The sequence below is a fragment of the Contarinia nasturtii genome, unplaced genomic scaffold (genome assembly GCF_009176525.2).
Source record: "Contarinia nasturtii isolate CC-2019 unplaced genomic scaffold, AAFC_CNas_1.1 Cnas_scaffold_695, whole genome shotgun sequence".
NCBI lineage: Eukaryota > Metazoa > Arthropoda > Insecta > Diptera > Cecidomyiidae > Contarinia > Contarinia nasturtii.
The window spans coordinates 4,816,271-4,842,459 of NW_022198046.1; the positions used below are offsets into that span (position 1 = coordinate 4,816,271).

At 34.2% G+C, this 26,189-nt stretch overlaps 1 protein-coding gene across 6 annotated transcripts; it reads left to right on the plus strand.

The window, feature by feature from the left end:
* The first annotated feature begins 4,439 nt into the window (after positions 1 to 4,439).
* On the plus strand, positions 4,440 to 18,237 carry LOC116340977. 6 transcript variants are annotated; one of them, XM_031767771.1, is made up of 9 exons: positions 4,440 to 4,541; positions 7,671 to 7,998; positions 9,551 to 9,704; positions 10,029 to 10,165; positions 10,928 to 10,999; positions 11,232 to 15,433; positions 15,503 to 16,024; positions 16,156 to 16,176; positions 16,928 to 18,237. In XM_031767771.1, the coding sequence occupies exons 2-9, from the start codon at positions 7,980 to 7,982 to the stop codon at positions 17,834 to 17,836; spliced, it is 6,036 nt and encodes a 2,011-aa protein (XP_031623631.1). In that variant the 5' UTR covers positions 4,440 to 4,541; positions 7,671 to 7,979; the 3' UTR covers positions 17,837 to 18,237. The 6 variants fall into 6 exon arrangements, with proteins under 6 accessions (XP_031623631.1, XP_031623630.1, XP_031623636.1 ...); XM_031767770.1 differs by having other exon boundaries at positions 4,442 to 4,541; positions 7,665 to 7,998; XM_031767776.1 differs by having other exon boundaries at positions 4,442 to 4,541; positions 7,665 to 7,998; positions 16,156 to 16,273; positions 16,354 to 17,046.
* The last annotated feature ends 7,952 nt before the right edge of the window (positions 18,238 to 26,189 follow it).

Below are 26,189 nucleotides of genomic sequence, written 5' to 3' on the forward strand. Positions count from 1 at the left end.
GCGGTGCATTTGAAAATTAGTTTTTGGTTGATGAGAAAAAAATGCATATCGCACTTGTATTCGAGTATGGTTTAGATGAAGGGATGCATAATGCCAAGTACCAAAAGTCTATGACTCGCGCGCGAAAAAAAAATCGCATCGCAAGATCTGAATGAGTTCAACTGAAAATTGTCCATAAATTTGTGTGATTTATTGGAGTGGCCTGTTTTTTTCTTGTTCTCTGCAAAATGTGTTTTCTGCCATGCCAGTCCCGAATGAGTTTTACCTGTTCGCAAGCAATTTTTTGCGAAAATGAAAAACAAAGTGAGAATAGAGAAAGAAATGACGCAGAACCAACAAACTATGTGCATTGTATACGTTCAAACGACGAACTTCTAAATAACCACTTTTTTTCCAGCACACAGAAAACTAGCTAGTGTAACACTATGCTCCACTGTATAATGAATAAATCAACGTCATAAACAGAAATGAAAATTGTTTTTTTTTCTCTTGCTTGGTCGTTTTCTGCTTTCATTCCATGTTTTTTTGTGCGCTACCAAAATGTGGGTGATTCAAGATACGATCACGCAACGATAAAGGTTGACCACTCAACAGCCGGCAAAAATGCCACAAAGCTAACCATATAAAGTAGCGAATGAAAAACGGTAAGTCATTTTTAGCATCTAAGAGGACAGCGAATTGCCCTACTCATTGCCATCAAGACTATGTGCGGCTCATTACTTTCGTAGATTAAAGTCATCAAAGTGGCTCATTTCGTAAAACCATCGTTCTTCATTTTTGAATGTGCCATCTTTTATACGATACACACGCAAAGAAGCATATCCTCCTTAAACGCATACATCTTAAACGCTCTTTCTTTTATTGTTCATTCGTTTTTCACTTTATTGTGGTTTCTCTTACAATTCAACCCATATTAATTTTGTTAAAGCGAACGACTGACACAAAATGCTTCAGATGAATAAAACTGCGACGAATCCATAAGCGTTTCTAAATGCATGGCTATTATGCAAGTGATGGAAAATAGCGACGGGAAAAAAGAGTGTATTTTAGTCGGGAAAAAAGAGAGAAAGAAAACATACGCCATTTGAAACGATCTCTTAGAATGAGAGCGTATGTCAGCTATATGTTTTGAAAAAAACCAAGAACACATTAGCATTTTCGGTTTCGCCCATAAGCCTTTTTTAATGGCATAAAGCTCAAAAAGCAACCATAACCACAAACAAAAACCCCTAGCAAATCAAATGGAAGCACAAACCCATACAACAAGAATGAATGCACAGCACAAAATATAAAAGGAATACATTTTCAGTATCGCTGACATTCTAACAAAAAGCAAACCAAAAGTCAATTTACGAATCTCGAATAATCGAGATGAAGAAAATAAAAGCCTTTCAAGCTCGATTTAATGAACTCATTTATATTTTGTGGATAGAAATACATGCACAACCTCCATTTAAGTGAACGCTTGAGGTTAATTTTATCATTTTTATTTTCGATTTGCATTTACTCGTGGCACTACATTTGACGGCCATATTTGCAGACGAAATACCCCAAAAACATTTAAATGTATTTAAAGGGATTAGTTTACGTTTTTTTCTCTTAAAAAAACAAACATCTGCATCTAACTCCGATTGAAAAGTTACCGCAAAAATTTAGTCTTGTTTATAAATTGATTTAATTTGTCGACTTGATTCAATTGAGAGAGCAATTTCCGAGGGGACAATTAGATTTTCGTTTATTTTCGGCCATTTGAAAAAAATTATATCGTACGCCTAAATACACAGAACCTATATTGCAGTGTACACAATTGAAAATTTAATGAAATTGTTCCCCAAGGGTTCAAGAAATAAAGAATGGTCAATGCTTTGAGGCAATTGATTTTCCTTTTCAATTTTAAAGCAGGTAATTTTGACCTTTCTATCACAGAGAATATGCACGATCCATTCATCCAGATTTCCATAGGTCCAATTTTTGTAGGTAAAATTGCCAAAGATGTGAATGTCTATTAGTTTCAAAAAGATAATGCAAACTTTATTAAACAAACAAACATTTAGATTGACGTTGAAGCAATTTTTTTCGTAATCATTCTTTTCAACATGAAATGCATGTAGTAAAAATATGAATTTTGGCAATTTGATAAACGAAAAATTATATGTTTCCAGCAACTCAATGTTGAAGAGCTGTTAAATATAGGAAAAAACGAAATTAAACAGAATCGAGTGGAATGCATTAACCTTTTCACCAAACGATATTCATGCAATTAAATGAATGTCAGATGGTGATTTAATAAAAAATGACAGAAAACAACGTACTGCTACTGTACAGCTAGTTTCATAGTTCATGTGAAACATGATTCTCAACTTGTGTCAATCTCAAATAGATGCAAAATGTGTTGATAGTTTCATTTTATGAACTCAATCAAGTTAAACGTTTTATTTGCACAAATTTTTATTGTCTATTGTGTGATATCTTAAAAACTATAATCTCTGTCTCATCTTTGATTAACATTTGATGATGCTTTCCATTGAATAGTTTTTATCGTTTTGTTTCGCGAAATCATTAGTCAAAATCAACATTAATTCGACGGAAGATCTTCGATTGTTTGAAAGCATGATTTTATAACTGAAAATTGGATGGAATCTTGGAGACAAGACGTCTTGGGAGTTAATAGACAAAAAGTCAGATTAATCGTCGTGGCATGAAATTCGTGTGAAATTTTTGTGATGATTTACCGTCGCCAAAGTCTTTGATGTAAAACTTTTACAAGAGTTTATTGAAAAAATACCTAGATTATGTGTTTGTTTTAAGATTTTTTTGTCTTGGTCATCTTTTTTGTTCAATATTTACATTAAATAAAAGCACCAAAATACATTTTGATAAGATTATCAAAAGGTTACGCTGTTGTAATGTAATTCCATCAATATCACACGCACACATTTCGGTTTGTCGTTAAGCCGAAGATGTGAAATGATGACGATTTAATCCGAATTATAAATCAAATTTTATGCTATTTTATACAGATTTCATGAATAATATTATCAGTTTCACTGCTAATTAAGATGGTTGACTTCCCTCTTACTGTTTTCAATGGGCAGTCTATCGAACGTGCAAAAATATTTGGCAAATTTTTTTTGCTTCTCATTTTGAAGAGGATTCCTATTATTATTCATGTGATTTGTTTTGGATCACGAATCAAAGCCATATGATTTCTAGCCACAAAAAACGGATAACCTTCAAACATAATGCACAATTTTTTGGTGTAAGGTGCTGTCCCAATATTCAAGTTGTTTTCAATAAGTAGCAAACAAATATACGCTTTAGGATGTTAAGGCCTACAAAAACAGGGATTAAAGATCGAAATTGAATACGACCAATTGATGAGCAAAGCTACTTTTTCGATTTGATATATTCGAAGATACTAATGGAGCGATTACTCATCTACATTTATTTGGTATCATTTTGTCAATTCAACCGAAACCAAAAAAAAAAGCCAAAAAAGATATGAAAATGATTAAAATTCGGTAAAATACAGTGTGTCATGTGGCTTTTACGTTAACCAATCTTATCTACAATCAACCGAACACCATCGTCGAAAAAAGAATCTTTTAACAACTGAAAGTTCGTGCAAAGAACAGGTTCAAGATCGCGAATTTTTGTGTACTTCTTTCGCCTCAATCCCGTTCGAATGATATTTAACTGCGATTGCGTGTGTGATTCTTACAAGAAATTTTTTTATTCAATGTAGTATCATGTTATGCTTGTATTGAATATCATCTACTTTTAATTTCATCAATGAGAGTGGCACATAATTCATTCGGATTACACAAGAAGACGCTACTTTTTATACATTGTTGATGTTTTTCTGTCTTTACCGCACGGTTTCGGCATCACCGTCTCTCTGTGTTTTAATATATTCCATTCGCTCGCCGAACCACCAAAGCGGTGCGAATGAGATGGCATGGTCAAACACCAAAAGGCGAATATGATTTTTTTTGGTGCGCGACGAGACGACACAGTGTAGCATGGAGGTGGTCATCTTTCAAGTATATGATGTGTATATTTGCATTTTGATTCCGTATGTATATTTATCGAGCGTGAGAGTTCAACTCTCTGGGTGATATGTGTGAGATACACACTGCATACCGCATTATTATTGCCATATACCATACATAAATAAAATCAAAATAAAAAGAAGAAGAAGAAGAACAGAGATACACGATTGAATATACGACCATATCATGGTTGTGTGAAAATGTATAATTTTTTCGGTGATTTCGTCATTTGTATAATATTGGCATAATATCCGTAAATGGTGAAGCGTTGTTTGTATGATAAATACATTGAATGTGCCATATATGATAGTTTTTGAATTTTTCGATCCAATCATGATCTTTCAACTCGCAATTTTTGTGGCAATTCAGTTTAAATTTTGCGCTTATGAGCTTAATACACACGTTCACAGTGTGAATGTGATTTTTTTTTTCTGTGCCATTGCTTGAACAGTGTTTGATTCGTATTACGGTGAAGGATCGAGAGCCAATGTACTGTCTAGATATTGATCTGATAAATGATGCTTATTTATTCGGTTTAAAAATTCAAGCTTATACAAGCGAGAATCAACGGATACGCTTTGGATTTTAGTGATTCTTGTGAATTTAGTTGAATTTGAGTGCATTTTTAATCATTACCGGATTTTTTTTCTAGTCGAAATAATCGTAAATTTTTTTTCTTCTTCCGTTTTTTCGTGTCAATGATCTGGTTATAAATTGATTTTCGAACCAGTTTTAGTGTGGTGCAAATGACTGTGTTTTGTTATCTTGCATTCTTCTATTTGACCAACATTTTCAAGGGGGAGGGAAAAGTTTGCGCGTGTGCATATGATTTAAATGTTTCGATGATTTTTTTTCGCATAAAATTAGTTCAATTTAAATATATGTCCACTTAAAATATATCCTCGAAGTTTTTTTTCTCTCGTTTGTTGTTGTTGTTATCCATATTTATGTGGCTTTCAACCGGATATAGCACCTAAAATTAAAATAATCATTTTTTGCATATTTAATTGCGACGCGAAAAAAATCGGAACAAAAGAACAAGTCAATGATTAAAATCACACACATATCGATTGGAAGTAAACTGTGATATCAAATGAAGAGATTAAACAATGATCAATCAGATCATATTATTAATTGTTCGAACATGATTTTGACCGTAGAACAGAGCACACTTCAATCTGGACTTATTGAATTTATCAAAATAGCTCTTTAGTGAAATTCAATGGGTTTTTTTTCTCGCCATAAAAATGTATTTAACACGTTTGACTTCATCGATGTGTTTTTATGGTTATTCGAATTGATGTGATTCGTCTAAAATTCATTCGTTTTCTGAACAACATATACGGCATAATTATAATCTATCCTAATCATATAAACACGCGAAACGCGTTTCAAAAGCCCAAAAAAAGATTTTTGTTCATTTTTTAAGTGTCAGTATACGATACTCTGAACAACGTCATCATTCAAACCTTTCCATCTCCATCGCATGAATGTGATGTATGTTCGTGTATGGTATGCGGGCATTATATCAAGAACACCATACTGATTAGCAATCGACTAGTTATCTCTTCAACTTTTATGACAGTTTAATTTTATGATAGCTTTTCGCATTTGTGTGGCTAAAAAACAACATATTTGCGGCGATAAACTTCGGTATCATAAAACAAAAAAAAATCATATCTGAGGTTGGAGTGGAATTATTCAAAAATTTGCAATTCGAAATTGGATTAATTTTCGGTGAAAACAGCTTGTTTGATGAACAACTACACATATTATGTATTTTCACCGTGTAAGGGGGCGAAATTTCGATTTTTTTTTATCTACAACAAAAACGTTCAGCGAAAAGTCTATAAATATTCATGTTGCCAATCTAGTCTCGTTGTCTTTTTATATTCGTTTTCACATGAAACACAATACGAATTCATCCAAAATTAGATGCTACGGTCGTCCGGTGATCGTTTGAATTCCAAATTGATAAAAAAAATGTGGATAAAAAAGATGTCGCTTATATTTTTCCATCGAATCAAGACATAAAATAATATTGTATATTGTTTTTCATTTTCGCATATTTGCTTTACTTTATTTTATGGCTTCCGATGGCTTATCGATGCGAAATATGATGAATTTAATTGAAAATTAATGCAGTTTTTTCACTTCACATTAAACTAATGACTTAACAAACCAAAATTCAAGATTAATATACCATCTAATACCATTTAAAGTGATTTCCGAATGGGCGATTCATATTCGATCGCATGACACACGTGTATGCCGTTCAGGTGTGTGTGTGTATACGCGCCTTTGTTCGTCTCTTCCACCGAAAACTGATAAGCAAACTATTCGAAAGTGATTGAAAGTTAAATTGTTACACACACGCACACACGAGCTCGAATAAAGGCAATCAATCGCACAGCATTATAAACACGTGCAGCTTAAGCCAATTATATAATCAAGCGCAATTATTGAAGGCAATTAATAATCTTACTTTCGTTGGGGATTTCATTAATTAAAATGTGCCTTTAAGTTAAGTGGACACGATTGATTCGGTAAAAATGAATGATGAGCATGATCCATGGATGGAGCAACAAGAAACAAAAATTCATACAGCAACTATAATTAATTCGAAGTCATTTCGATCTCAGCATATATAATAATTTAAAACCATAAAAAAGACATCGTCTTTTCACCTTAGCTATTTTATTGCGAACCAGCGTGTTACAGTTCGTTTTTGATTTCTCGACAGTTCACACGCAACAAGCATACAACATTTTACAATCGCCTTTATCGCTTGTTTACTTGACTCTAGTTCATTTTTCAGTTATTTTTCTTTTATTGAAAATCCTTTGAAAAAGTGATGAGTGTCTTTTATACTTCGAATTAAAGGGTGAAACTTTTTTCAATCGTGTGAATAAATTTTAAGTAAAGCTGAGCAAAAATTGAAATTATATCGTGATTCGAGACGAATACTCAAGCAAATAAGATAAAATTCTGGTTCTATTTTAAGGCAAAGTCACCATTTACGGACATATTGATTTTAAACATGTTAAGCGGGTGCATTTGCTAGGTGTGATTTCATCACAAATGATTTGCTTCGAAAAGAATAGCAACTGGAACGACTTTATTGTCTATCTCCAAATTAAAGAAATTCAATACACGATACAGGATGTGCCAAAGACGCAGCTAAATTACGCTATTTATCTTGGCGTCATTTTATGTGTTCTTTTATTTGACAAAAAAAACATCCATAACAATAATTCGGTATTCTTAAAAAAACAGATAAAAAAATTCACACAAAAAAGGCAAAGAAAAAGAATTTGCATTCATTCATCTCCAGCCAAATCCGTAATAATCATTTGATATTTCATTACAAGCCATGCCAAAAAAAATCATTGGAATTCAATGCACAACCATAACGAAATGATGATTTAAATTAGCGCAGCATCTTTTTTGTGTTATTCGTATTTCAACTGTGACAGTTTAACCATGAACTTCTGAGTTTTTTCTTGTGATCACATAATCGATACATTGACAGCTCATTGGTTAATTTATATGACGACGATCGCTTGTGATAAATCAATTTTATTAAAGAATCTCTCTCTGTCTCATTTTAAGTTTCAGAAATCCGATTATTGATTAAAATCAATAAAGTGGCAAAATAAGTCGATGTTCATTTTGTTTGTGTGATCAATTAATCAAAACAATAGTAACCGTAACGTCAAAACAAGTCACTTCAGCGCATCAGTGATTAGTTAAGATATTTAAGTGTAAATGAATTTGTGTATTTTATGTTCGTTCAAATGTTCACACCCACTTCAACGCAGTGAAGCTTATAATTAATTAAACTCAATAAAGACAAGGAGAATCCAGCAGCTGACAACAACAGGATTCACAAAAAAAACAGAAGGAGAAAACAAAAAGTAACGTACGATGAGGCACATAACGATCGGTGAGTGGCAGCGGTCATATCGGAAGAGTGAATTAAAGTGATAGAAAGCAAATAAATATATTAGTTCGATGAATGACGAAAAAAGGCATATTGTTTCAAAGACGGAAACATCAAACGTTCAAGATGATTAGACAATTCCTTATGCAACAAAATGGATATAAATAAATTATTAAACTTTTTTTTTTGACAAGCAGTTTATCGCGCCTTCCACCGAATGTGGAGGCCAAATGTTTCTGTTAACTCATACAATGTGATGTAAAATATTCTTTAGAGGTAAAAAACGGGATAAGATTGGTTCATGTGTCATCCTCCTACGATATCATCTATCGTGCAGACAAAAATCTTCAATGATTCATGAATATTATTAGATAGTCAATGGCCAAATTTGGATTTCGTGCACATTATCATCATTTGGTGACCAAAAATTTTTTTTTCGCGAATATGCTAAAAATATGATAATCGCTCATAAAATTGTCTGCGAAGTTCATTCAATCAATAAGATATTTTATTGTTATGAGTGAAACTTGTTGTTTCTTTGACATTTTTACGAAAGTTAACCATCTCAAAAAGTAACATATCATCTTCAACAAAAAAATGCTTTTAGTGCAAAATGTTTATTCATTAAATATCATTGTCAAATTATGTGAAACAATTTGTTTTGGTTGCTTTTTCGTAAGTTATTTGATGAAATGGAACTTGCAACTGCGATTCATTCGATCTTGACAACAGCGATAAATCGACCAGTCCATTGTGGTTGTTCAACTCATACAAATAACAAATGGATGCACTTTCAATCTCGTTTGAATTTTTCACATGTCATATGACTATATAATCCGTTAACGCTATTGGCATCAATTATAAATTTTAATTCATGCTTACACGCACGTCTCACAAACCAGAATGTGGCTATATACTCTTTTTTTATTTCGCCCGCGACATTCGTCATCGCAATGGGTTATCTCTTGAAATTAATGGAACGTTATTAATTTTAGCCGGAAAAAAGGTGATTTGCATTTTGCCGATAGACACATTTTTGACACGATATGCGCTATGTTTGGTGGGACCTTTTTTTATTATAGCATACATTCAATACCTCTAAAGTCAGTATGATCAAAATGAAGTAGCTCCACGTCAAGCTGCTATGGCTGCTTCAATATCACTCTCTCATTTTAACCAAATGCAAAAATGTCCACAATTTTTCGATAATAATTTATTCATTTTGCTTTTATTCGTCGAATCTCTATTTTTTATGTAATATCGCACAAATCCATCAAATCATATTTGGTTACCGAGCAACAATGCTTTCAATTTCCATGTATGGTGATTCGGTTTTGAATTTCCGTAGCGCCAAATGTTCAAGTCGCCAAGCAGATAAGCATATAAATCACATTATGTTGATTATTATTTTTAATTTGGAAAATTAATTCGATTATTACTGATTAGGGCGTGAAATTTCCCTTTCTTTTGAACTCATTTGAATTCAGCTTCCAGCAAGAATGTCATCCATATATTTTAAGTATTGAATATTATTTGTACCTTTTTTTGTGTTTAGCTTTGCTGTCATCGCTGCTAATTATTGCAAATTTAGAGGGAACTGCCACGTCAGGAACCTATCGTACGCTTTTCGATTATCCGTTCGATGCCGTTGGAATAAATGATTTGCAAGGTCAAGAAGACGTTCAAATCGAAGTTACGCAAAAGTCGAGGTAAACACTGTGTTATCTAACACAGAATTTAATCATAGACCATCGAGGTTATTACTTGAAAAAAAAACATAATGCAAAATTAAATAGCAGAAGTGATATGGATTTTCAGCATAGAAAAACAAGCACCTGTTCAATATGTCAATCTCAAGTGATTTGCATTGAGGGGAAAAAGTCGTTTTAAGCGCAAAAAAATCATGTCATTTCGCTTTTTGAACGATTTATCACATCGACGACATGTGACCCAATTTATTATTCATGATTAACAATTTTTACTATTTGAAATTCGCATCAATTCAAATGAAATATAAATTTTATCTGTTTTAGCGGTGCCCTTTCACAGCTCAATGCATCCGATCAACTAGATAAACTTAGGAAAAGCATTCCAGGCGAACCAGATGTTGATTATCCAATCTTCAGAACACCACCAGAAACGGCATTCTCTTGCCATAGCCGATCCACAGGTACATTCATTATTTCAGTAATCTATTATTCGAACTTTGGCCAAAAGTCAATATCTCTAACAGAAACTTTCACCATTTGTGTGGCAAAAATTTCGTTTTGTAAGACAGTGCTAATCTTCACAACAATATGGAGGTCTAATCGATCTAATCGAACAAGTCCCACTGACTTATTATCTTTTTTTCTTTCTCGAACATACATTATTTCATTGCGATGACAATACAACCATCAATCTTGTGAAACGATTCATTTGAAATGTTTTACAAAATGGCCAAAATTGAAAATGTACATCATTTCAATGATAACACGTGATTTTTTCAAGTCCATTTAAAGAAATCAATAAACTCCTTCTTTATTTCGGTGAACTAAAATTGCATACTGTCTACAGATTAAACTGGAATTTGTTTTAGTAATATCAAATTACATTATAACCAAAATATTTGCAGCGCAAAGACAAAGACAATATGAGATTTTCAAAATAAGATGATTTGATCAATGGTATTCCATATATAAATCAAGTTTTTGAATAAAATAATAAATTCAATGGTTATTGTATAAATACCAAAAATATGTCTCGAGTTTCTCATTCGAAAATAGCAACAACAAAAAAAACTCATGTAAAATAGAGATGTGAAATGTTCGAACACCGATCACATCATGTCAAATAATTTATGCAAATATTATGCTCTTCGCTCAATGTGGTATTTTTGATACTGAATTTGATGTGCTCTTTTGTTCATGTGTTGTTGTTATTTCGTTTTCAGGCTACTATGCGGATGTCGAAGCGAGATGTCAGGTGTTTCGAGTTTGTACGAATACAGAATTAAGTGGAAAAGGTTCAATGATTTCATTATTTATTCGTATTTCATTTTCAATCGACTCTTAATTTACATGGAAATAACATATCGAAACGATCGATAACAGTGAAACATACCACAAAAAGTGCGATGTTTTCAAAAGAGAATTTTTCGAAAAGTCAATGAAAAAGAAACTGACGATCGATCGTTTTGATTTGTTTGCAATTGTATTGTTTTTTTATTGAATACTAATTTTCTGTTTTCCCTTCAGGATTTGCATTTATTTGTCCAAATGGAACTTTATTCAACCAGGAAGTGTTTGTATGTGATTGGTATCAGCATGTTGATTGCGGTGCAAGTGAAAACCATTACGGCAAAAATGCTGAACTCAATATGAAAATGCAAAGCATGTCTGATATTATGGCAGTTGTAACTGAGATGATGAATTTTCCATTGAAAGGCGCTCAAGGGCGGCCAACGCTTCTACCAAATTTCTCGAAGTCAACAAGTCTAGCGACAGAACGACCAATAGTTACTCCATCGATAAATCAATTCGCATCAAAAACTACGCAAACATCAAGCGTTTCGAATGGTTTCACGTCACCATCGACAGTGGGAACATTTAGCAATGAAACGCCGAATTCGAACACACAAGCAGGTACTCAATTAACACCGACCATTCCACCACAACAAGAACAACATCATCACCAACAACAACAACAACCCAATTCTGAATTCGGTAATCGGGTTATCACACAAGAAGGTGACTTTGAAATTAATTCACAAACTGGAATTGATACCACAAAAACGGTTCAACAGAATACATTTTTGGAACATCCAAAAGACATTTACATCTCAAGTTTGGGTGAGTTGTCCACCGATGCTGGAAATAAATTTAATATCAATACATCGAAAATTATTAAACCGGATGCGGCAATCACCTTAATTAATGCACGTCCGTTAACAAAAGAACAACAATTAAAACAATCATTATCTCAGTCATTCCAAAATCGGGTCCAATCGAACGGTGTTAGTTCGGGCGAACAAAATTTAGCAGACGGTTTGCAGCGCATTTTACAACAAAATCCCGATTATCAAATTCCAATATTATCGGGCGAAGCGGATCTTGTACAGTTTATTGAAATAATTTTACAAAGAAATCCAGACTTAACGGCCGACAAATTGAATGCTATTTTATCAGCCGAAAGTGATGCAATACTGGACATTTTAAATGATGCCGTTAGTAAAAATCAATCCGGCATAAAATCGCATGAAAGTGAAATTTTGCAAAAAATCCAAAATATCATAAATAAATACAAGAAAAATGGTCAATTCGTTGATTCGCCAGCTGTTGGCGGTGAGGCCGATCTGCTCGAAACCCTGCAACGAATTCTTCAGCAAAGCCAATTTCCGATATTCTCCGGAGAAGCTGATCTGGTTTCGTTCATCGAACAACTTGTCAGTCGAAATCCAGATTTTACGAGAGAACGACTAAATGCGATAATTAGTGGTGAAGCTGATTCCATTTTATCGATTTTGAACCAAAAATGGCAACAAAACAATGGACAAGCCATTGAAAGTGGTGAGGCGATTCTCTTAGAAGCAATAGAAATTATTCTACAAAAGTATCGCAGTGTAAATGTCACGCAATTGCCATCAACAGTGTCGATTCCGTCTCAATTGCAACAACAAGCTGTGCAAAGTGGGGAAAGTGATTTACTTGAGAGTACCTTACGGCGAATCCAACAACAAAGTCAAATACCGATATTCTCCGGTGAAGCTGATCTGGTTTCATTCATCGAACAAATTGTGCAACAAAATCCAGATTTCTCAAGAGAAAGACTTGCTGCCATTATTAGTGGTGAAGCCGACTCAATTCTATCAATTTTGAATGAAAAAAGGCGACAAAATAATGGACAACTTGTTGAAAGTGGTGAAGCAATTTTATTAGAAGCGATTCAAATCGTTTTACAAAAATATCGCAATGAAAATAGCTCAAAATCCAATCAGTTTTTGACAACAGTGCCAGTTCAGTCCGGCGAAAGTGATTTGTTAGACATTTTGAGGCAAATTCAACAAAAAAGCCAAATCCCAATATTCTCTGGCGAGGCAGATCTCGTTTCGTTCATTGAACAAATTGTACAGAGAAATCTAGATTTTACACGAGAACAATTGAGTGCAATAATTAGTGGTGAAGCCGATTCTATTTTATCAATTTTGTACGAAAAACGGGCCGAAAACAATGGACAAATCATCGAAAGTGGTGAAGCGATCTTATTAGAGGCAATAGAAATTATTTTACAAAGATTCCGTAATAAAAATGCAAGCACCGTGGTTCCTCAGTCTCCGGTGACACTTCAACCACAGGTGAATTTCCAAGCTGTTCAATCTGGCGAAGATAATCTTCTTCAAAGTGTATTGCAACGAATTCAACAACAAAGTCAAATCCCAATATTTTCGGGTGAAGCTGATTTGGTGTCGTTCATTGAAGAAATTGTGCAAAAGAATCCAGATTTTACAAGAGAACAACTCAGTGCTATCATAAGTGGTGAAGCCGACTCAATTCTATCAATTTTAAATGAAAAAAGACAACAAAATAATGGACAACTTGTTGAAAGTGGTGAAGCAATCTTACTAGACGCGATTCAAATCATTTTACAAAAATATCGCAATGAAAATACCTCCAAAATAAATCAATTTGCAACAACTGTGTCTGTTCGGTCGGGCGAAAGTGATTTGTTGGACGCTTTGAGACAAATTCAACAACAAAGTCAAATCGCAATATTTTCAGGCGAAGCCGATCTCGTTTCGTTCATTGAACAAATTGTACAACAGAATCCCGATTTTACGCGAGAACAATTAAGTGCAATAATCAGCGGTGAGGCCGATTCGATTTTATCAATTTTGAACGAACGACGGCAATCAAATAACGGTCAACTTATTGAAAGTGGTGAAGCAATCTTGTTAGATGCAATCCAAATCCTTTTGCAGAAACATCGCAACAATACAATTTCAAATCAGTCATCACTAAAAACTGGTTCATTGCTTCAAAGTCAGCAAGCCTTTGTGCCAAATACACAAAGCGATAGCAAAATTGGGAATCAAAACAAAATCGAAAATGGAATAAATATAAACGATTTTAAACCAGTTTCAACAATTGTACCTAATGAACAAGAAAGGGAAATATCGACAGTATCACCACAGCCGATTAGTCAGGTTTCGCCATTTGAAATAACATATCAAAATGTTGAATCAGATGATTCGGATTTGCTGGAAGAAACATTAATGCGAATTTTACTACGAATCCCAAATCAACAGCAATCTATATTTTCGGCCAAATCAAATTTACAAGAGTTTGTTCAGCGACTTAAAGAGCAAAATTTGGACTTTTCTGCCAAACAATTGAATGCAATCAATGGTGGCGAAGCTAGTTCAATTCTACGAATTTTAAACGATAAAGTTGAGAGAAACAAACCGATTACTAGTGCCGATTTATTGGATTCGATTGAACAAGTTCTTCAAAAATACCGTCAAAACAATCAATTATTGCCACCGTTGCGTGAGCCAGTGTTTGATGGTGAAAATGATCTCTTGGAGACGATCCGGAAAATTCAACAGAAAAGCATAGCTCCAATTTACTTTACTCAAGCCGATCTGTTGCCATTCATTCGGCGAATTGAACAGCAAAATCCAAAGATAACGCCACATCGATTGAATGAAATTATTGGCGGTGGCATTGATTCCATTTTAACCATTTTAACGGAAAATCGTGAAAAAGAGAATTACAGCGGTTTTGATGTTATTGAAAGTGGTGAAGCCGATCTATTGGTGGCCATTCAGTACTATGTTGAAACATACGCAAGACCGGAAAATGATCCATCCATATTGCCACCACCACCTCCATCACCACCTACATATGTTGCTCCAACAATTCCACCACGACCGGTCCCACCACGACCAGTACCATTAGGACCAGTTCAGCAGTCAGGAACATTTCAGCAATCAGGACCAGTTCAGCAATCAAGACCAGTTCAGCAATCAGGACCAGTTCAGCAATCAGGACCAGTTCAGCAATCAAGACCAGTTCAGCAAATACAATCGGGGGCGAACGATTTGTTGCGAACGATTCAGCATATCGAAGAACAAAGTCAAATACCAATATTTTCGGGCGAAGCCGATCTTGTTACTTTCATTGAATTAATAAAACAACAAAATCCAGATCTTACACAAGAGCAATTGAGTACAATTATTGAAGGTGAATCTGATTCAATTGTAAAAATTTTAAATCAAAAAATGCACAACACAAAACAAAGTTCGGTCGGTACAGTTGGCGAGAATTCCGGTGACGCCGCTTTGTTGGATGCAATTTTCCGAATTTTGAAAAAATACAGACGAAACTATCAGAGCACGTACAGCTATCCAAACAGTCAAAGTACATTGGCATATACTCAAAGCAGTCAAACCCAAACATTGGTAAGTTATGAAAAATACTTAAGAAAATTTCGAATTATTTTTTTTTTTAAACAATCTTTGCCTTTTCAGACCAATCAATTACCAAAAGAAGCCAACGGAAATGGGCAAGTGTCGTCGCATTCCGTGCACGGACAAGTGACCACACTCAACTCTGGTGGAAGTGAATCATTCTATAAACTTTCAAATCAAAATCAAGCGACTGCAGGCGGTGATGAAAAGCCAATTTATTCATTTGAACAGAATAAACAAAGCGATTTTTCGAATAAACATTTACAATCAATTCAAAGTCATGTAACAAAGAATGTGTTCGAAGGAAAAGACAATATTTATACGCAAACTGCAATAAGTCATCAAACTCGATCTCAATCAACTTCGTCCAATTCACAGAAAATCCACTTTAAAATAACGCATACAGTGCCGTATCAACAACAGGCCGTACAGTTAACTCAATCGAGTGTATCAACCACGTTATCGCCCAATACATATATTCCACCGGTCATTCCATCGCATACAACGCAACCATCTTATAGCTACACAAGAACAACGACTACAACAACACCAGCAGCGAAGCAAGTGTTCACATATCCGGAGGTAAGCAAACATCCCAAAATTTATTTCTTGAGACAAGAAAAACATTCATACACAGACAAATTGATAATAAACCACTGAAACATTGAATACAATACTGAATTACAATATCGATGACATACTAATGAAAACAGGTTCCAATCAATCAACATGAGGTAAGAAATTCGACACTTGCTTATCGAAACACGGACAATAGACAACGAACAGTGCATGCAAAGTACAATTCAAAGGAACTGCATGCCAGCACACATGGTATGTTTATATAGCTGACTTGAACACATGATACATGAACACATTTAATACAAGTTTGTTGAACATTAATTTTATGACAGATAAACGCAACACGGATTTAACGAAAGACCGTCAATCGACTGATTTATTCTTGAAAGGATTACAATTATCATTTTTTGAAAATAATGACTTAAACCAACCGGTTTATCGTTCACAAGTACAATCTGAACTGTCAGTTAGAAAGCGCAAAAGTCCAATGAACTATGGACATTTTGCTGGCGAACGAAATAACTACAAAAACAATCAACTAGCTATTCAAGACGAAACAAATAATAAATTTTATAAAAATAGTAACACTGAGACAAAATTAAACGTTGACACACGTGCAAATGACAGATTTAAAGACAAACAACCATTACGCTCATCTCTGACATCCGATCAAGCTGTTCGACGAGACGCAATACACCACAATCAACCACGAGCATACAACAAGACCGAACCATTTTTAATTCAAGTTTATTAAAAAAAAATACCGCATGCACACTTCCTATCTCTCTCTTTCTCTCTCTCTCTCTCTCACACACACACACACATACACCCACACAAAACCGCTCATAATATTGAAATTCGCCGTATTATTGAAAATTTCGTTTTGGTTCACTCGAAATCATACAGGAAACCGAAGTACGTAGACAAAGTGGCAGCGTGAATATTGCAAAGGATCCCGTCAACTATCAATTTATCAACAACAGACAAAATATTGCTGCATCACAGCAACATCAAGCACCTGTGGCTCAACAAGCGTACGTTTATACTGAAATTGAGAATCGACCTCCAGTAAATTTTGATGTTGTTCCCCATCCACCGCTCCAAACTGAGTATCCAAAATCAATTCAGAATAACATTGAGTCACGTGTTGTAAATCGACCAAAATTACGTCAATACAGTGCACCGTCAATACCATCGTCATTACCTTCAATTGTTCATCAGCCAAGCAATACAGTTGCAACTATTGAAAATGTTCCGTCCAATTTTGGTAGTTCATTAAACGCACAGCAATCGTATTCATCATTACCGGTGATAACATCAACGTATAGCAACCGTGAAAGTGGTAATGCACGTGAAAAAGTTGTCGTCAAAGTTGTAAAAGCGCCCGGTTGGTATTTGAACGATGCCAATGAACGAAGATCATACTTTAATGCGGTTGCACACGGTTTGCTGAACGAAAATGGACTGGTCTATGTAAACGATGTACAAAGAGAAAATACAGCACAATTGACATCATCAACAACAACAACGGCACAAAATGCTCCAATTAACTTTACTCCATCGACAATTCCTCTGCCGGCATATGCACAAACACAAACAGTTCAAAACCCATCGACAGTTCATAATCCCAAAAATATCATTCCATCGGCTGCATTTCAGTCTGGACAACCCATCGCATACAATCCAATACAAACATATAACGGCATAAATTATTGGCCACCTTGTTTCACAGCAGCCGCTGCAGCCGCATATTCACAACCCATTCAAGTATCTCAGTCACAGCCACAGTCACGGCAATTCACATTCCAGAAATGATGATCAAATTGCCGATGGGGAACAACATATACAGCACACGGTCATTCGTCTTACAATTTGCAAGTTTATACAACGTATTTTGAAGAGTTTTTGGCTACAGACCATTGCTTGGCATACATCAATCCAGTCGTCATTACGTCACCCACCCACAAAATGTTAGTTCTTTTAAATGTGCTTGCATTTTTAAAGAGTTTTAAATAGTAATTATTGATAGTCATGCATTCCATATTCGGCTGATTTGCGTTGTTGGATGCATTTTTAACCAGTCATTTTGATTACGTTCTTCGAGTTTATGTTATTCATAAATAATGTAGAATTTATAATAACCGCGTCAAATTCGTCAGCAAATGTTGCACTTTGTCATTTATAATACGTTTTAATTAGCGATAACACATCAACATTCCTAAGTTTTAATTTTTAAGTTGTACTATTTATTTTTTTTCTTACTAAAAAAAAGATTGAAACTTTTTCGAAAATATTTTTGACTTTTATTTCAATGAAGAGAAAAAAAGCTGCGTCGCTTCAAAATCGGTTCGGTTAAAGAGGATTGCCTTGTTTATCACACTACTCTTTTTTGTATGTTTACTTTTTTTTGACACTGGTAACATATTTTGAGGGGGTAATACCCCAGAAATTCATCGTATAAATCATTTTGGTAATGATGATAATCTTTAGACAATCAGTTTGTCATTGGATTTAAGCAATTCAACTCCAATTCCACAAATCGCATTGCTATTAATTTGGAAATCATTCAAAGACAGCCAAAATCGTAATATCGTACAAATACCACATTTTCATTTGTCGTCGTTGTGTGCACGTTTTTTGCGCTGTTGCTTCAAATGTGAATGTGGAAACAGTGACAATGGATTACCCAATGACATTTTAATGTGAATTATTTATACGAAAAGCCGTCATTTGAAAAATGAAAATAAATGCCTATAGCATGAGTCGGTACTTTGAAGCAGATTAAGAATTTGAGAGAATTTCGTCTTTTCTTGTATGTATGTGTGTATTTGATGTTATGTTGTTGTCGTTGATATCGAATGCAGAAAATAAGAAGAAGAAAAAATCCACTTTGCACAACGCTCATCGTTACTCTACTTAATGTTGCTACTTTCGCAGCTCTCTCTCTCTCTCTCTTCCTCTCTAACTGATTCCCATTCTCGTTCTTTTTTATTACATTTACAGTCTGCATTTCATTTGAAGAATCACATTTCAATCTGAAGGGAAAATGCGAGAAAACCATCGAGTGTAAAGTAAATAACGTATCTGCGTTGCCAAAATCGTTAAATGGTTTTTTGATGCCAACGAAATGCGAAATGTACAAATTTTACCGACTAAAAGCGTGAAGGGTAAACACAACCCAAGTAACTGATATATGTATCGTCGTTTGCTTTCTCATTTGATTGAAAAATCGTTCGAATTCGTAATGCGATATATATATATATGTGTGTGTGTGTGTCTGTGCGTGCGAGTGTGGGTGTTGACACAACGCCATCAATTTATTTTGACTGATTTGCATTCGAAAATATAAAACATTTTAACGCTTTTTTTATGTTCGAAGAAACGGCTGCAGTTCAATTACTTTCTTTTTCTCGTCTTGATGGTAAGGAAGAGTGAAAAAAGACTTGATGTTTTAGCCAAAGAGTATGAAAAACTTTGGCTCATAAAATGGCGCATGAAATGAAAATGGGTGTTTCATGTTCAATGTGTAAATTTATCGTTGATTGTTTGTTTTGCAGTAATCATTATTTTGAATTGTCTTAAATTAATCCTTACGATCTCGGTTAGCTTATTGTTTGATGCTCTGCCATTACAGCACCGCATCGGTCAAAGCGTTGAACAACACAGTCATTCAAACCATCAACCATTCCCATTAACATAACGGCCAAAACTTTGTTTAATTCCGAAAATATGCTACCCACAAGATGTCGGCCAAATAAAATTCGACGAATCTTCGCTTCAGTTTTTTTTTCTATGTTTCTGCTCAAATTTTATTTGGCCGCAATTGTATTTGAATGTCGTCAATACCCTCACATATGTACAAGCGTATCTCGATGCAGTGTTATGGTATAGTTTCGGGTAAGATTTCCATTTAAATAGTAAAATTCATCAAAGAAATATAAACAAACGTTGATATTTTATGAACGGCTACAAACATATTTTGTTGAAATGCTTTTCGTTTGCAATTTATACGCATTATGCATTTCTGTTTTCCCGGCAACCGGAAGTGGAACAAGAGAAAAGTAAAAAAAAAAGAATCTTCTTCTAGTAAACTTGCTTGAAATCACCTATACTGCCACTGCTCTTCTGCCATTGCCACCAACATAGCAGCGTACTGCATTACGAATATTTGCATAAAACTTAAGTAGAATTGTATATTAAATGGAAACTTTAATTAGTTAAGAAGATCAACATTTGGTAGAGAGTTGTTAACCCAAACAAAAACTTTTCTGTTTGATAGACACTGTGTAAATCACATGGAAAGTTTCAAATAGTTTTTGGGTTTATAAGTATCTTTCGTATTGATATTGTGTCGAATTGAATTTTGAAATAAGGCGAAAATGAAATGCTTTAATTATGAAAATCAACAATTACATTCAGCGAGCACCTCGATTCAGCGACAATGCCAAAGAAAAAAAAAACTGTATTCCCAAATGTACCTAAGCAAATACGATACTGAAACTACATCGTAATAAAGTTTATTTAATCGTTTGAGTAAAAAGTTTTAAAATAAAATGTAATTAACGGCAAACTTTAGTCTGCAACAACACCAATTTATTATTCATTTGCATTTTATACGTAAAATTCGATAATTTTTAGTGATTAGAATATTTTTTCAGATTTTTTTTTTTTAGAAATGTCTAAAAATAAGAAAAACGTGTTCATATTTAAAATGAGAAATGATTAAAAGCGAATCAAAACTTCTTATAAATATTTTCAACACTGAATCACTAAATAATCATCAAGTAAAACATTCGTATTAAAATCAAAGTTTTCAAATGAAGCATTAGCTGGTAGTTTATGAAATAAAATGTTGTGCTGTTGCAACAAAAAAGAAAATTGCTTGAAAACTACTGCAAAAGTTTAAGTATTTAACAACAAATAACAAACACAGTACACAATGCTGGCAGTAATTAGCCAACTAACAAAGATGATTTGATGAGAGACGAAAGCATCCACGTCGCTAAATTGAAAGGGTAATTGTGTTCTAATAGAACGAAACTCCGAGAACATGTGCTGCATTACGATTGTACGAACGTGCATTTTTCTTTCAATTTGTCAGATTAGCAAGAACTTAGCAAAGGTTTCTCTGGGGGAGGTTAAATTAAAGATGTACACGCATCGAATGCTGACACCTTCCATCGAATCTTTTCGGGATACACTAAACAGACAAAAAAGTTGTATTTCTTCGAGTAATAAAGTGTAACGAAGTTGTTTTTTCTTTGACTTTTAGTTTCACCGATGGAATGGTGTTACGTTCAAAATAAAATTGAAAAGTGTGCACACCGTGAGTGTGAAAGGGAGTGGAAGAGTGAAAGATATAGCGAACGAAACATCAGGAGTATCAAAGTACTTTTTGTTAGCTGGTTCAATCTGTGTTATTCGTGTGATTTCGTGCTTCACCGACACATAAATAAAAGTTTGCTAATTTTTGTTCTTCGAGTACGTGATTTCAATGATGACAAAGAAAATCACCAAACTCTTTGGATTTGCCATTCACTTCAACGATGATTGCTTTAGTCAAACACATGTCATTATATCAAGCTGCTTCTTCATCTGACTATAAAGTTTCTTTTTTCTCTTTCATTTAAGTAATAGTTTTCCATTCAACTGTCGACTGAGTATAGTGACGCGATATTCGGGATGTTGAACTTTTCTCGTAGATTTCGTAATCGCACGAGGCGATATCTCATACTATAAGCACACACTTCAAAGTGTTATTGCATGCCTTTATTTAAACCACCGTTATTCGTAAATATAACTTAATTTTGATTTAGTTTCGTTTTTGCATGGTTATGTGTGGGAGCTAAGATATCTTCGTATGTTTGGCAAACAATGTCGCGCAAACACAAACAAAGAATCGCTATAGCAATGATGCATAAACTGGAATTGAGTGTCACATTTGTCTTTTTGATCAGAGCGCCATTTTCAACAGTCACTCTAATGATGGTTAGTTGTTGTGTTTTTTTTGTATGCGCGCCATACATCCCCATTGCATTTTCCATCGTATTATTTGTCGACGGAAAAACATTGTACATTTTATGTGTGACATATCACATATAGTTTGAGCGCCATTTTCAATTTCTACTTTCAAATAATAATTCAAATGAAAAACAAAAACCCCGGTGATGTATCGAGCAAATAGAAATATGTTGAAATTATTGTCAACAATTTGATGCATCGGATGCGCTGCCATTATACAGTATGTGAAGTGGAAAAGTTCTGTTTCAACATTCCAACAACGCTCTGTATTTATATGTTTTATCAACAGAGTAATGTACACACACATCTGCGATTACAGCATTCACAATTTACACAAATATTTTACAAATGCAGTGTGCACAGGCATTCGAAATGCATATAAATTTTAAGCGGAAAGCGGTTTCATATACATTTGATGTACACTATTTCGAAATGCGAATCACAAATGTCATAGAGGTTGTACATCGACAGTTTTGCCTATATCCCGGCGCATTCTACACATCTGCACCAACAAATGTGCAAACATACATTAATGAAATTGTGTGGATTTTATGAGCGTGAGCGTATTTTTTTTAAACAATTTCGTTGCGTGTCAGCTCAATTAACAATATTTTATTGTGTTTAACCAATAAATCAATTAGCAAAGCCTTCATGCATAAAGCAAAGCTCTCACACGGGCTAAATGACAAACAATACAAATCATTTGGAGTTCTTTTTTCTTGTTTCGTATCATAGTACAGCCAAATAAAACCGTAATACGTTTATGACACACATACTTCCTCCGATTGGATTTTTGATAAATTGGGTGTTGAATTTGATTTCCGTTCGATTCGGAAATGAAGTAAAGCAATAGAGTGCAGACATTAATCTGCAGTATCAGAGTGTCATGTAAAATGTCCATATGGTTGATATTTTCAAATGATCCAATCAATTGACAAACTCAACCAATTTTCCAAAGCATTGCCAAAAAATATGAATGAGAAATAAAATTATAGATTTTCAAGCATCATGCGAGAGTAGCGTTTAGTTAGTGCACATGCTATAAGCATATCTTATTTCCATTTCAGTTTGTTGCCGGAAATCGAAGGCAAGAGACGGGAAAAGAGCGTACCAACAAGTTGTGTAAGCACATCAAAGGCGTAGTGATATGCCAGACCATAATTCAATTTGTTTTCAAAATGCCGATTCGATTTCGTTGACATCTCAGCGGCGAAATGGCTGCTCAGTGTGTTTTTTTAGCTCTTCTATCCATCCCTTTGAATGAATCCCTAAACTGTGTTCGCTTTTCTGTGAACCGAATTTTCAATCCGATTAAATTTTTCCGTTGTACATCCACTATACCATTCGAAATATGGTGATTGTATCGCCATTCCAAATGCGTGTGTGTTTTTTTTGCAACCGAACTGTGCTTTAAATTGAAATTTAATCAAAGTGGAAAATGTGTTCGGCTTTAATATGGTTGAACATTCGATGAAATCATAGCAAAGGGAATATCATGTATGTTGTTTTGCTGCAAGTGAATTGGTTCGCTTTACACACGAACAATAACTTAATTCACAATCACAAATCACGTACGATTTGAGAGACACAGAGACGAAGAGAGACTAATGTTGTACTTTATGTACGAAAACATGGCTTAAAAACAATCAAATAAAGTTGCATCGTTGTTGTTTACTATCGGTGTCTGCTTTTTTTCTGTTTCTCTTCGACTTTTGTTCATAAATCCTATTGACAAGTCGTGTGTCGAGCATCTACTTTGAGGAAACGCGAAAAAGGCATCTAACTGAAGCGTATTGTACTTAATGCGGAAATCGATGCAATGACTTTCGAAGTTGGCTCAGCGCAAACGAACGAGAAATATTCCAACAAAATACAAGAAGAGAAAAAAATGTTTCTGTCAACGAACGGAACGAATGAGAAGAGAAAGAGAACCTCTGAGGATTTGTTTTTTTTTTAATAAGAAAAACACTCCTTTTCTATTCAATTGATTGTAAAACATTGTTCGGGGGTATTTGCTGCGAAGCACCTTTTAACCTTCATGCGCTTATACGAATGGAATTGTTGCATGTTCGAAAAGTGATGGTGCAAAACAAAGGGCGACGAAAAATCTCTCGTTAAGATACAAAATAAGCTTATGTTTTTTTCGTTCTATCTTTCTCTCTCTCTCTCTTTTTCTGATAAATCGCAACACAGAAGATATGGAACAAGAAAAAAGATATCAAAGCAAAATATTCACTGATCCGATTTTAATGAGCATAATTCTTGATGAAATGGCAAAATCGAAACGATTGGGAAACAAATCGTTTCAACCCATTCAATTTTCCATAAAATATTCAGCGGGCAAGGGAGCGCAAAAATATGTCCACTCAACAAAAAAACATACACACACACACACCGTTATCAAATCGATATCGTTCGCTTGCAATTTTACATTTTCGACAATAAAATTGCTTGTGATTCGATAATAACATTTTGTAACCTCACTTAAAAATGCTGTAATTTATGTTCTGAACGTAACAAATTTATGGAATCATAAATTATAAGCTTGTTTTTATCAACGAAATTACAAAGTTTCAAGTAATTGAGAGAATCGACTGAACATGAACTCAATGACTCATACCAGAAAATGGAAAGCAGATCGACGAATCCATGAAATACTTGAACACTGCTTGATACCATCGCCTTTTTTCTCTCATTCTTCTTTCATTTTGCTGTGATTCGTTTTAATTGTGCCGGTCTTAAGCAAAATATCGACAATAAAACCATAAAGTATACATTGATCGAATGTGAAACGAAGCATGGCAAGTGAATAGCACGTAGCACAAGGGTATTACATCGCAATGGTATTAATTGCTACAAAGTTTTTTTTTCTTTCCGTCACCCCTTTTTTCTGCATCGATAAAGAGACTCAACGTACACGAGAAAACAACAAGTATAAGTCCCGAAAGCATTTGTCAAAGTGTACGATACTCGAAGCAATACTTTCGAAGCGAAAGGACCGGAAAATGGTGAAAAAAGAGCGACACAAATGGAAATCTTTGCTTGAACACAAGACCATTTTAATTGCACTATGATAATTTATTGCATAAATATGCAAATGATGAGGTCTATTTACGAATATTCTTAAATATAAAAAATATATGCATATATAACCGTGCTGCACAAGAATTACATTCGTTACAGCATATTATGTAACAGTTGAGATTGTGTATCAAATATCGAAGCACTGGTATCTGGATATTTTTTGCATTTTCATTGGCAAAACACATGAAATCGTTCTACTCTGAGTTTGCTCGATTTTTCTACCCCCTTCCCTCTCGCTCCCTCCCTCGGTCTTGTTTTTGTTTAAAATTGTAGTTCGAAAATATTTTTGCATTTTCATGAAATTCAAAGTGCACACAATTTGTGTGAAACAAAGACGATAGACATTTGGTGAACCGAGTAAAAGCCGCAAAATGTTGAAAATATTGTAGAATGTCCTTAGTTTGTCTCGAAAACAAAAATATCTATCGGTTTTTCTCTCTTTTTATGTAACCCGTTGATGCTACACAATTTCTCCAAAGTATAATTTTAAATATTTTACTTCAAATTGTGTATATATTGAATGCAAAGAATGCGCTTCTTTTATATTAAAAAAAAAGTTGAAGAAAATGGAGCACAACGGGAATTATAAACAACAAGTGAAAAATGAAAACAAGTTCCCTTCGAAGTAGCGATATTTACGAAGACAGCTAAATTACAATTCAACGAAGGAAGAATTGTTTCCAATGAATTCTTACTAGAAATTCAAGAAATCATAATTTAATCATATTTATATCATTGTGAAACTATTTGGAATCACCCAAATACAAAGTATTTTTTTAAATTTGTCTGTTTCTAACACTCCAATACAAAAATCAATTTGATTTTAATTTTTAAAGACGTCTTCTTGGTTATTTACAGTTTTACACAGTTTCAAACTGTTTCTCAAGGGGAAAACCGGTACTGAAATACTAAATATACTCAGAAGTATTGAAAAGTACCGAAAAGTACCGAAACGTATCAAAACGTACCAAAACGTACCAAATAGGTATTCTTTTCAAAAAAAAGTGAATAATTTTTTCGTGTTTTCGACTGTCTTTTTGGTTTTACATGGCAAGCTTGTATG